We start from the raw sequence: 11905 nt of genomic DNA on the forward strand, positions 1-11905 counted from the left end.
AAATGTATCTTGCCATGCCGGGCTAAAAATTTTTGGGCCCAACACGACACGAAAAGATAAGGCCCAAGAAGATAAAAGAGAGAGTGCAAAAAGGAAAACAAAAGAAAAAAAGAAAAAAGAAAAAGAGAAGTTATAATTACTAAATGTAACACTCTCCAATTCAGTTATCGAGTCATAATTACTAATTTCCAAGTGAGTTAGGAGTTCCGCCTCTTTTAGTTTGTCCTCAAAATTGGTTTCAATTTGATCATTATTATTTTTTTCTTGGTTTTTCTTTACCGTGCTTTCGAGTCAGTTTGTGCTAAACATTAGCATCGTCAGTCTATCGAGCCATTTAGCTCAATGACAAACACGATAATTGTTTTTATTTATCGTGCTTGCGGGCCTGGTTAAGCAGCCCGTTAAGCATTTTGTACTATGTTGGGCCGGGCCCATCAAGTTATCATGTTGTGTAATGCCGGCCCGCTAGTGTCATCGTGCCGGGATAACCTTGGCACGGCACTGACCCTTTCCCTTTCGTCTCCCCTAAGTCATACTCTCAGACTTGTAGCCATGGAAATCGATCACAAGGAGTACCGGCTCCGCTGCGAGCTCCGCGGCCACGAAGACGACGTAAGTTTTCGCTTCATCAATCTGTTCTGGCTCGGCTTTCCCGGCAATTGCGCGTTTAATTGGCCAATGTGAAGTCCCCAGTGAATGATGAGCACCAAAAGGTGCAGAATTTGATGGATTTATGTTGCAATTTTTGTTACTGGTGGCCAGGTTAGGGGAATATGCGTCTGTGGTGGTCGGGATACCATAGCAACGTCCTCCAGGGACCGGACGGTGCGGGTGTGGTCGTTGAGCGCTTCTGATCGGCGGAAGTATGAGTCGGCGAGGATCCTGCTGGGCCACACGAGCTTCGTGGGGCCCTTGGCGTGGGTTCCACCGAACGACCAGCACCCCGAAGGTGGGATTGTATCGGGCGGCATGGACACTCTTATTCTGGTCTGGGACTTGAGGACCGGCGAGAAAGTCCAGACTTTGAGGGGCCACCAGTCCCAAGTGACTGGCGTCGTGTTGGATGATAATGGCAACATCGTGTCGTCTTCGGTTGACTGGTGAGTCATTCAACCAGTGCTTAGTGATGTCTCAATCTTTAATAGCATCTGAACGCATGCTTAGCCATTCATTATCATTCCAGGATGTTCCTTGGTCTTCTCTTGAGCTGTTTGTAACTGGCATATATATAGTAATCCAAGCAAAAAGATACAACATATTTGGACCTCAAGCTATGTGTAATGGGCTATATATGTATTGTATGTGTGCTTTGTGCCCAAGCCTTGGATGATACCATTTCATGGCAGTACATTGAGACGGTGGAGGGATGGGAGATCTATTGAGTCTTGGCAGGCTCATGATGGCCCGATACAAGCTGTTATAAAGTTGCCATCAGGAGAGCTTGTTACAGGTAAGGGCCCCGAGCCCTTTATAGCTGAAGCCTTCTGTTATAGATCTAGGTCTCCAATGGGATTTTTTTTTTCATTTATTGCAAAATTCTTTCTATGCTGAACTTTTCTATGTTTGTGAAGTATATTTTGTCCCTTTTTCTTCGCTTTATGTAAGATCAGATGTTGGACCAAAATCTCATCACGTTGACTCGCAATTTCTAAAAGTTATGATTGAGAAAAGAAATTGGTTTGGTAGCATTGAATTTGCATTGCACTGGTTTACGAGGACAATGTTTGTGATCATCAGCTTAGAACTTTTTTTGTTTTTTCATCCACAGTCAACCCCGCTAATGGCCAACTTGCAGTTGGTGCTTATAGTTATTGGTTGAATTTCTTATCAGTGCATTGACTAATGTTTCTCAATTCAGGATCAAGTGATCAGACGTTAAAGCTTTGGAGAGGAAAGACTTGCGCTCATACTTTTACTGGGCACACAGGTTCAGCCATCCGCTTCTCTGCCTCTCCAGTATTCTGTTTATTTTGAAAAACCGTAGTCAACTTATAGGTTATCTTCTTATCTAGATCGAATTGAAATGACAAAATGGTCAAGCTTCATACTGGTTTGGCATCAGCCTCAAAAATATCTTGCTAGATTAGTACTTGGTAAATCAGACTGTTATTCATGGGAATTCTCTTAAGCATAATTTTGAAAGGATAACTGATATTCACACATTCTTAGTTTTCTAAAGCTGAAGCATTGGGGATATACTGTGCAGACTGTACAGTTGGCCGTTGACACACTTATTATTTGCTTAGACCATGTTTACATCAGATCTTTTTATTAATATGTTGGTTTCAATCACGCATACTTCAAGCTTGTGTCATAGCCTTCTTAGTTTGCATGTATCAATTAAGGAACGTGCATTAGATCTGCATTTATGCCATGGGATTGGACCGTCGTACTGGTGTTCATGATGATTATTTATACCCAATTGTGGAATATTATTCTTGACCAACTTAAACTATAGTTTTTTTCACAGTTTGATGAACTGAAGCCGAAGGGAAAGTTAAGATTTTAAAATATCAGCAACTTGTGCAGACGACATTCCATGCATTATTGCGTTGAACCCATAGAGTGGGGCAAAGTGAACCTGAATTAGAAAGTTGATTAATCTTCACTCCTCTTCAACCTTTTTGAACTTTTGGGGGTGGTTTATAAGCAAGGAATAGGAAGTAGGGATATATTATGTTGTGGAATTATGTTTTAGTGGACCTTAACATTGAGTACTGTGAGTGCTTGGATGGGGTAAAGGTGATGTGAAATTGGTTTCCGAGGGAGTTCGTTTGGCATTAATTTTTGCAGCATTTGCACATGTACTTGTGATTTTCTGAATTAGTAAATTTCATCAAAAAGGGATCCAGAAAATTATCATTTTTTTTTCTCTTTTCAAGTGTCAGTTGCCAATGCTAGGTGCTTCACACAGTAGAATCTGCATTACTCTATCGATTTTAGCCTGGAGAAGTTTCATTAAATTAGTAGCTATCTACTATTTCTCTTTTTGCTTTTGCCATAATGAAATTTGATTTTATCTCACTACTGAAAGTGTTGGTGCAGATACTGTGAGAGGCTTGGCTGTGATGCCAGACTTGGGAATTCTTTCTGCATCACACGATGGGTAGGTCGTTACTTCGTGGTAGTTATTTACATATTTTTGTTTCAGTATATTCTCCTATATACAGGAACTAGTATCATTCTTGGTAATAGCTGCACTTAGAATTTTGTTCTATCCCCTTTCACTGGGAAAGTATCATCTTCTTGGATATCAATCCGATGGAAATATAATGTGAAAATCTGCGTACTAAATTTTTTTGGCCTTACAACTTTGAAATCTCTTTTTCTGAGTGGTTCATCTTTAAATGGAAAACCGTATGCCCTTGTCCTGGAGAATGTTACTGTGCCAAATGGCTCCTTTCTGAGTTTCCTGTCAGTGTGCTGTTTGGTTAGAAGTTATCATTGCATGGGAATTCCCTTTTCTAGTGGTCTGTTAGCTGCCACTGAATATTATATCTCTGTCCGCAGTATCTGTCATTGCCCTCCTGACCTTTCTTATTTTAGTGGTCTCTGCTGCTTTCTGTTCACCATCTATGCATTAATATTCTCTCATCTCATGTTAATGGTTTCTTCTCTTGCAACAGATCTATCAGGTTATGGGCAGTAACAGGTCAAGTTTTGATGGAAATGGTTGGCCATTCTTCCATTGTCTATTCAGTAGATTCACATGCCTCTGGACTTGTAGTAAGCAGCAGTGAAGATTGTTCTGCAAAAATATGGAAAGGTGAGATTTATAGTTCCTTTTTTTTTAATTATTTATTTTTTGCCTTTGTTATGGGAATATTGTTTCTTTTCTTCTATTTCTCGGTGCTTTAACATCTCATAGTGCCCCAACTGTATATCTACTTTTCAACATGATTTAATAACAACGAACATCTGTAGGGGACATCAAGCGCGTGCTGTTTAAAAAGTAATATGTTACCGCCTGATTAGTCTTTAGAGCTTGCTTCTTTGCTGCTTTATCACTAGCTGCATTCTTTTCTGAATTGTTGCTGATCCAATAGTATTTGTTCAGTCTGTGACTTATGGTGTATATAGTTTCCATTTGTACACCCAAGAAAATAAATCACTTCATAACAGAAAAAGCTATTAAAAACGAATGTATTCAATCAGAGATCACAACCTCTCACAACATATAATGCCATGTAGAAAGCATCTCTTTAGTAGCCCTACTTAGTGATAATAGCTGATCTACTACTGATATCTTGCTTTGTGATGTGATGAATTTTGTTTAGGTTTTTTAATATGCAGTTCTATCTCATACTCTGTTTGCTGTAACTGTCGGCTACTACTTTAACTTGATGACGCTTTAACATGTATTTTCCCGGAGGTTCATCAAGCGTGCTATTGTTTGAAAGCATCTCTTGAAAGTTATATTGGAAGCTTCAGGAGCATATGGCCTTGTTGTGAGCACGTTGAGTTTTTCCGCCAAGAAGTGTGATATATAGTGTTTCCAAGCAATGGTCAATAGCCCCTATATAGAGCCAGTTCTTGTGGAAAAACCCCAAGATATTTGGTCCTTGAGGCAGAGTATGGTATAAGTGGTACTCCATGGCATCTGACTTAAACTGGGATCAATTATTTTGTAGATGGAGCGTGTGTTCAGAGCCTTGAGCATCCTGGTTGTGTCTGGGATGCCAAATTCTTGGAAGATGGGGACATCGTGACCGCTTGCTCTGATGGGGTTGTGCGTATCTGGACAACTCAACAGGATAAGATTGCGGATCCACTTGACCTTGAGTCTTTTTCTTTACAGTTGTCTGCTTACAAGCTCAGCAGGTAGGGTTATCTAGATTCTAGAATTGGAAAGGACAGGAATAAAATAAGACTGCGTCGTTTTAGTTCACGTTTCTTTTCTTCCATATTCTTTTTCCGCTTTAGGTTATTCAAAGATATAAACAGAGAAGGCTATCTCTTTTTCTCTCTTTTTTAGAGCGAGTCAATTTTTTTGAAATACAAGTTTTTGCATGCTGTAGTTTTCACTGAGTATGAATTCTATTGTCCATGTTGGCTATTACTGGTGAAATTCAATAATTAGTACTATTCCTCCAGTAGACAATAATTAGTACTATTCCTCCAGTAGATGTGTCTTCACTAAGATAGCCTGCTCCAATGCCTATTATCATCTGACTGTTATTAAAAGGATGGCCTTCAATTTAGTAAAAGTTGGTGATGTAAACTAAAGGCCCAGGCCAGGGGTGGAGGTGAAATTCACTGTGCCGAAGCTAAAGGCTAACTCGTTTGATCATCCCATCAAACCTTCTGTTCTACTCCATTTACATCTATTTGCTGTATTGTCTCTATTAGGAAGAGGGTTGGAGGATTAAAGCTAGAAGATTTGCCTGGTTTGGAGGCTTTACGTGCTCCAGGTACGTAAATTGATAATGGTGGGGTTTTAAATTGATCATAGCATATTCTTCCAGCTCTCTTACTCACCGGACATTTTTCAGGAACAAGTGATGGCCAGACTAAAGTGATAAGAGAAGGTGATAATGGCGTGGCATATACTTGGAACATGAGGGAACAGAAGTGGGATAAAGTATTGTCATTTACGCATAATGTTTCTTTATTACTGCTTGGTTTCCTTGTGCTGTTGGTTTATGTTAATAATTTCCCAATTATAGATATGTTTTTACCACATATAATCACTTCATAGATAGTTGGATTCTTTTTCTACCTCCTCTTTTTCTTGCCCGGAAGCAAGCTGTAAATCTTGACCTTAGTGTAGATGTGGTCTCGTCTTTTCCCAAAGAAAATGGAATGGAAAATATGGAACATGTAACTGGTGTTTTTACTAGGGGATAAATTTACTGAGCCAGAGAATATATTTATGCCAAGATATATGTAGATATCCTTAAAAAAGTGGCACTAGAAGTTCAAGTTAGAAATATTACCATCATGGACACCATGGTAACAATGTTCATACGAAGCACTATATTACTGCATTTGTGCTCCGGGGCATGTCAAAGTTGTAACATTATCAAATCACTCTTCTGCACATTTGAGTACTTTTTTTCTTTATATGTGTGCATGCTCACCAAGGATGATTTAATATTTCTTTTTTAGGTTATCAGGAATTTTATAATATAGCTTTTTCTCATGGTATTTTTAAGTCATATAAATTGCTTTTCCTTGTAACAAATTCACAGTTTCCTTGTTTGTGCATATTTGCACTCATTCTTCCAATTTTGACCCTTTTCAGATTGGTGAGGTTGTTGATGGACCTGAGGATACAAGCCGTCCTGTACTTGATGGAGTTCAATATGATTATGGTTGGTATCTTTCTATTCTACTTTTACTATCTGTTTGTAGGCTTGAAAGGGCACTGATTGCTATTCTATCTTCTATTACACAGTTTTTGATGTTGATATTGGGGATGGTGAGCCTATCCGTAAGTTACCCTATAATCGATCAGGTAGCTTATCTTTTGACCTTCACGTGCTTATTTCTTCTATAACTCCTATCTAAGTTTGTCTACTGTGAATTCCACTGTCTTGGTGGCATGATAAATATTAGTATGAAGTTACTTAAAACTGTATTATATGACAGAGATGGGCTTCTATCAAATAGTGCTTGCCATACTATGACTATCTTCATGAATGAGTTTATTTGCTGAAAAAAATGTTGTAATGAATATTGACGTCTCTCCAGATAATCCATATGATGTTGCTGATAAGTGGCTTCTAAAGGAGAATCTTCCTCTTTCCTACCGCCAACAAATTGTGGAGTTCATCCTTGCAAATTCTGGGCAAAAGGACTTTACTCTGAATTCATCATTTCGTGATCCCTATACTGGCGGTAATTTTCAATCAAAAAATGGACTGTGTTCACCAATTGTTGGACCAACCGCTCCCTCTCCCTCTCTCTCACATATGTACATTTTTCTTTTTCAGCTAATGCATATATACCTGGTGAGGCCTCACATGTGGCAGGTAATCAATTTTAGCAAGTTTACTCCACATAGTTTTATGCATCTTCAATGCGCATTGTTAGCAACATCTCAACTTTCATCTTCATCACTAACAAATTTACTTCTTTGGTTCTTGATTGTCAGCCAAGTCAATGAAACCGACTTTCAAGCATATACCCAAGGTATGATTTCATAGATCCCTTCTGGTTTTGGAATTGGGATAACAGGCGAAGGAGTTTGATATCCATCCTACGTGTTTCTTATGCCTATAATTGCTGAGGGTATTCTATCTTCAAATTATGTGAAGAATATGAAAATTCTAGTAGGGGGCTTGGAGGTTATGTTGATTTACCTATAACCTGGATGCATCAACATTTAATAAGAGATATATTGAAAAGGGCTTGTGTATATATCTAGCTCTTTCTTGTATGATGCAAATAATCAGTAAGATAGGGATACCGTTATGTCAAATTTTATCACTCATAATCTTAATGATATCTGTTTATGTTCCTATAGATAAGCTAAAGAGAATTTGCTCCCTTGTTTTCTTGTACTACTAAAATGCATCTCTTATCACTTTTATATATTCGTTTAACTCCTCCAGTTGATTCTGGTGTGACAATTTATGGTCATTCTTCTGGCTCGCTTCTGGAAAATGACCATAAGTGGCCTCTTTCATACAAAGATGGTTGTTGATATAATCTATAGTATTTTTCTATATTTATATCATTCAACCATTTTTGTCTCCAGAAAGGCATGCTGGTTTTTGATGTCGCCCAGTTTGATGGCATTCTCAAAAAAGTTACAGAGTTTAACGGCAGTCTACTGTCTGACCAGGTAGGTTACATAAAAATTCCAGTCTAATGTTTACCCTCTCATGCTTTACTTAATGGATATATATCTATTGATATCATTGAGTTTCACTGCTTGTTTTTCTGTTTAATTTCATGCTTTTGATATGTGGCTTCGCTGATGATGTTGGTTATCAATTCATATTTCCTCGTCAGCTTCTCTCTAACAACTTCTTTTAGCTCCTGAAAATGCTTGTGATGGTATTTTCTTAGCATAACTGTTTCAATTGATTATAGACCCCATCATTGTTATAGCTGATGGTAGATTCATATTGCCATAATTGCTTGTACTCCTATTAATTCTATTTTTGCGATTCTAAAAACTTATGTGTAGTCTCTACTGATGGATTCTTGCTTTCTTTTTGGAGGAAAAGAAGAATGTTGGTTTGACAGATTTGGAGGTTTCAAGACTAGGTGCTATTGTTAAAGTTTTGAAGGACACATCTCATTACCATACTAGTAAATTTGCTGATGCTGACATTGTTTTGTTGCTCAAAATGCTAAGATCATGGCCTAGTGCAATGATATTTCCCGGTAAGTCGCCAAACTTATATGAGCGCTTCTATGATACTTTCTGGACCCCTCAATGGAAGTTTCTTCTAGCAGTATGTAGACCACTCAAATGGAGTCCTCTAGAGAATGAACTTTTGAGCTTAATATTCTTTTGTTGATATTTGCTATAGTAGGTAAATTCATAGTTATGTTTTAATGTAATTTTGCTTCTTTCTGCAGTTATTGATATTATGAGAATGGTTGTCCTACACCCTGATGGGGCAGCAACACTGCTTAAGCATATAAATGATGAAAATGGTACGTTCTATTTGCGGTTCATTCAAGTACAGTATTAATTTTTCACGCATGGTCTTTCTAATATGTTACAAACCATGGTTCCTGTTCATTTTGAGCATGCCAAACAGGCCATTAGTTCTGTTAAGTATCTCAAGGACTTGAATGGTTGCTAAATATGCTGCTCTTTTTGAGAATCAATCATCCAGGGGATCTAAATGAAAAGAGTGCAATAATAATTATATTTTGTTATATAATATATCACTGGATGTCTTCTCTTTATGACATTTCTTGCTTCTGACTGATGTTAAGTCTTTACTTTGTGGTTCTTACCTTTTTCTTGTGTCAGACATACATATGGAAATAATCAAGAAAGCTACAGTAGATCCTTCAGCTACTGCGAATCTTTTAACCAGCATCCGAGCTGTGGCCAATTTGTTTAAGAGCTCAGCTTACTATAGCTGGTTGCAAAAGCACCGTAGTGAGGTTAGTGCCACCAAAATTTGGTTAATCTTGATATCTTAGTGGGAATAGGCTTTCATTATTTGCAATTTGGACCCGAGTCAGTGAGATGCAGAGCAATGAGACGAATTGAATACGAGGCAGGAAGTCAAGTACCTTGCTGATTGTTTTTTGGCCTCAATGGTGCAGATCCTCGATGCTTATTCAAGTTGTTCGTCATCTTCCAACAAAAATGTACAACTCTCTTATTCTACCTTAGTACTAAAGTAAGTATGTGACTCACAAATGATTATGAACAGACATCTGTCACATTTTGCTTGTATCTAGTGCAAGCTGACTAACTGCATATGTTCTTCTTGGGAAGACTATACTTGATAGCTTAGTCAGTTTTGCTTTACAAAGGCACAAAGGAAAATGCTTTTGTTAGGAGAGATTTTGTTCTATTATTTCAAATTGGTAGGTGACAGGAACAAGAGAGATATTACTTGCCTGCTTAGCTTTAGTACTTTCAGGGTAAGCAGTGTCAATCAATTAGACATTATTCATCATACTCATTTATCCCTTTGTCCTTATTTTACTGCATCAATTCACTCTTTCAAGTTACCCCTGTGTATCTTCTATTTCTCCTAGATAGTGGCAATGAGATGGTGTGCTTAGATCTTTGAAATATACCCTAGGTCTATATCTTCTTGTTTTATTTATACTTTCTGTAAATGTGGAAGGTAATAGCCGCTCCTAGTTTGAATAAATGGCTGTTCAAATCGTTTTCATATTGCACAGAAATGAGCATCCCATTTTGTTTGGTTCTTCTCCATGGCATCTTATAAATGTGTTTCTCCCTTGTCTGCAATTGTAACGTTTCAGAAATTCTATCTGTTTTAAGTTGAGAAACCATTGATCTGTGCAGTTATGCAATTCTCTTGATTGAAAAGAAGGATCAAGAAGGTCAATCTCAAGTTCTTTCAGCAGCACTCGAGGTGATGCTCCTGTTTATCTAATTAACTGTTTGTGCTGATTGGCTGTGAACTCATCTTTTTTCTCGATCCATTGAAGAGATCATGATTGGTATTGTTTTTATTGTTTCTGATATCTCGTCCTTTTGCAGATTGCTGAAGAAAGTCTGGAAGTTGATCCCAAATTCCGGGCATTAGTAGCCATTGGAACACTGGTATGTTTTGCATGTCTCTTGTATGTGTCCCATTACCTTGCTCTGGTTGATCGGTCTGCATCGGCTGATGAAATCTTGCCCTTTGACAATATGCATAAAACAGAATTCCAACATAATGTTCTTTAATTCTGACTTGTTATGTACAAATTTGCTGAAGAGAATGCAAGTTCTCTCCTCTTGTTCTCGGATATGATTTTGCCAAAAGCCCATGAATGTAGTCCTAAAACAAGAACACAAGTGAGCTGTTTTTCTCTTGATATAATTTGGCAAGATTTGGTGAATATGGGCTACTTGTAAGAAGCTGACGTGTGACACCTTCAAGAGCATGATCATTCTTTTTGTATGGATCACTGATAATTTTTGGTGTACAGATGCTTGATGGTCTTGTGAAACAAATTGCTCTGGAGTTTGATGTCGAGAGCATTGCCAAGGCAGCTAAGGCATCTAAAGAAGCCAAGATTGCTGAAGTGGGAGCTGACATTGAAATCTTGATAAGACAGCGGTGATCACCCATTTGCCCCCAGTAAGACAGTCTCCTCAATTCTCGGAAGTTTCATAGTAACAGTTCTAAATTTGTGCAGTGAGTCTGAGCACTTCCATAGCACGTGAGGGGATGGATTCGGTCATAGACGGTCATGGAGTTAATGTCTATCCCTCTACTTTGTTCCATGCATATAAAATCTCGTCATTTTTTGAAAGTAAAGATGATACTTATCAAATTTTTTCGGCTCTGTCAATCTGACCATCATTGCATGATCAATGTCATCTTAATCTTATATATTATGTTAGTCGAGGCCAGGAACTTAGAACTACAATCGGTACTGGTCGTTCAGGACGGACTTCTATGGGAATATATAGAGCCAATTATATTGAAAAAGGAGTTTGCTGAATAATTGATCTTATATTTACTTCTGTCCAAGCAATGTTTCATATACATAATGCCACGCCTTCCTTCCAGATGAACCTTTCGGTTTGATCAGTATGCTATGATTATGATATCAAATTACAAGTCTTTTGCCACAAGTTATTGCAAAATCCTTTATCCCTATTCGTGCAGTCTAATTCTGTTTTAGTACTACTTGATCAAGTAATTTATATCTCTAATTGCCCTTTTTGCATCTGTTGTAGCAGACAACAATAAACTCTCCAACAAGTAGTGATTCTTCCTATTGCGTTCTGAAACCAGCCAGTGTCCTCATTTCAGGGCATAATCTATGCTTCCTGACTCTGCTGGTGGGAGCCAGGAAGGTCGGGGTTAGTGAACTTAACTAACTCAAAAGAGGATGATTTAATCGACCAAGCAATGCATGTACCCAGGATGTTTTGGTCGGACATATTTGTACACGAATAGTTGTTTCTGGTTTTGTCGTGTTTCCGGGGACTCTTTAGTGGAAAGTTTGAGCTTGGACAAGGAATGGGAAGGCTGTAGAACATCGCAGAGGAAGAAGGCTTGGGGGTTGGGATGTTATTGTTGGAGGCATCATACTCTTATGTATTGACAGGGTGGTCCTGGTTTAGTTAATTATTGCTTTCGCTTTCGGGATCACCTTTCTGAAGGTGTCACTATTCCGACTTTCTTGTGAAGGGCAATTCGAAAGTCTTTTCACTTCGCTATCTTCCTCGTTTTTTAAGAAATATGAAAACTGGAAAATGGTTGATAACATCGCAGCAGTTGAGCTACAATGA

General features: G+C 38.2%; 1 protein-coding gene across 7 annotated transcripts; it reads left to right on the forward strand.

The window, feature by feature from the left end:
* The first annotated feature begins 460 nt into the window (after nucleotides 1-460).
* Nucleotides 461-11833, forward strand: LOC116194921 (phospholipase A-2-activating protein). 7 transcript variants are annotated; one of them, XM_031523840.1, is made up of 24 exons: nucleotides 461-612; nucleotides 763-1100; nucleotides 1347-1450; nucleotides 1859-1927; nucleotides 3046-3106; nucleotides 3627-3766; nucleotides 4632-4821; nucleotides 5350-5411; nucleotides 5493-5581; nucleotides 6245-6314; nucleotides 6398-6457; nucleotides 6694-6840; nucleotides 6936-6974; nucleotides 7097-7134; nucleotides 7703-7789; nucleotides 8172-8337; nucleotides 8536-8613; nucleotides 8939-9075; nucleotides 9241-9317; nucleotides 9959-10028; nucleotides 10157-10219; nucleotides 10591-10721; nucleotides 10801-10859; nucleotides 11348-11833. In XM_031523840.1, exons 1-23 carry the CDS (start codon nucleotides 553-555, stop codon nucleotides 10826-10828), a joined length of 2304 nt encoding a protein of 767 aa, XP_031379700.1. In that variant the 5' UTR covers nucleotides 461-552; the 3' UTR covers nucleotides 10829-10859; nucleotides 11348-11833. The 7 variants fall into 7 exon arrangements, with proteins under 7 accessions (XP_031379700.1, XP_031379699.1, XP_031379701.1 ...); XM_031523839.1 differs by having other exon boundaries at nucleotides 11351-11833; XM_031523841.1 differs by having other exon boundaries at nucleotides 11424-11833.
* The last annotated feature ends 72 nt before the right edge of the window (nucleotides 11834-11905 follow it).

The sequence above is a fragment of the Punica granatum genome, chromosome 2 (assembly GCF_007655135.1).
Source record: "Punica granatum isolate Tunisia-2019 chromosome 2, ASM765513v2, whole genome shotgun sequence".
Lineage (NCBI taxonomy): Eukaryota > Viridiplantae > Streptophyta > Magnoliopsida > Myrtales > Lythraceae > Punica > Punica granatum.

What these genes read in the sequence shown, in the direction of transcription:
- LOC116194921 (XM_031523840.1), top strand. Translation starts at nt 553, where the DNA reads ATGGAAATCGATCACAAGGAGTACCGGCTCCGCTGCGAGCTCCGCGGC. An exon ending in TCCGCGGCCACGAAGACGAC is followed by an intron (nt 613 to 762) that starts GTAAGTTTTCGC and finishes ACTGGTGGCCAG; the next exon opens with GTTAGGGGAATATGCGTCTG. An exon ending in TGAGGCCTCACATGTGGCAG is followed by an intron (nt 6,975 to 7,096) that starts GTAATCAATTTT and finishes CTTGATTGTCAG; the next exon opens with CCAAGTCAATGAAACCGACT.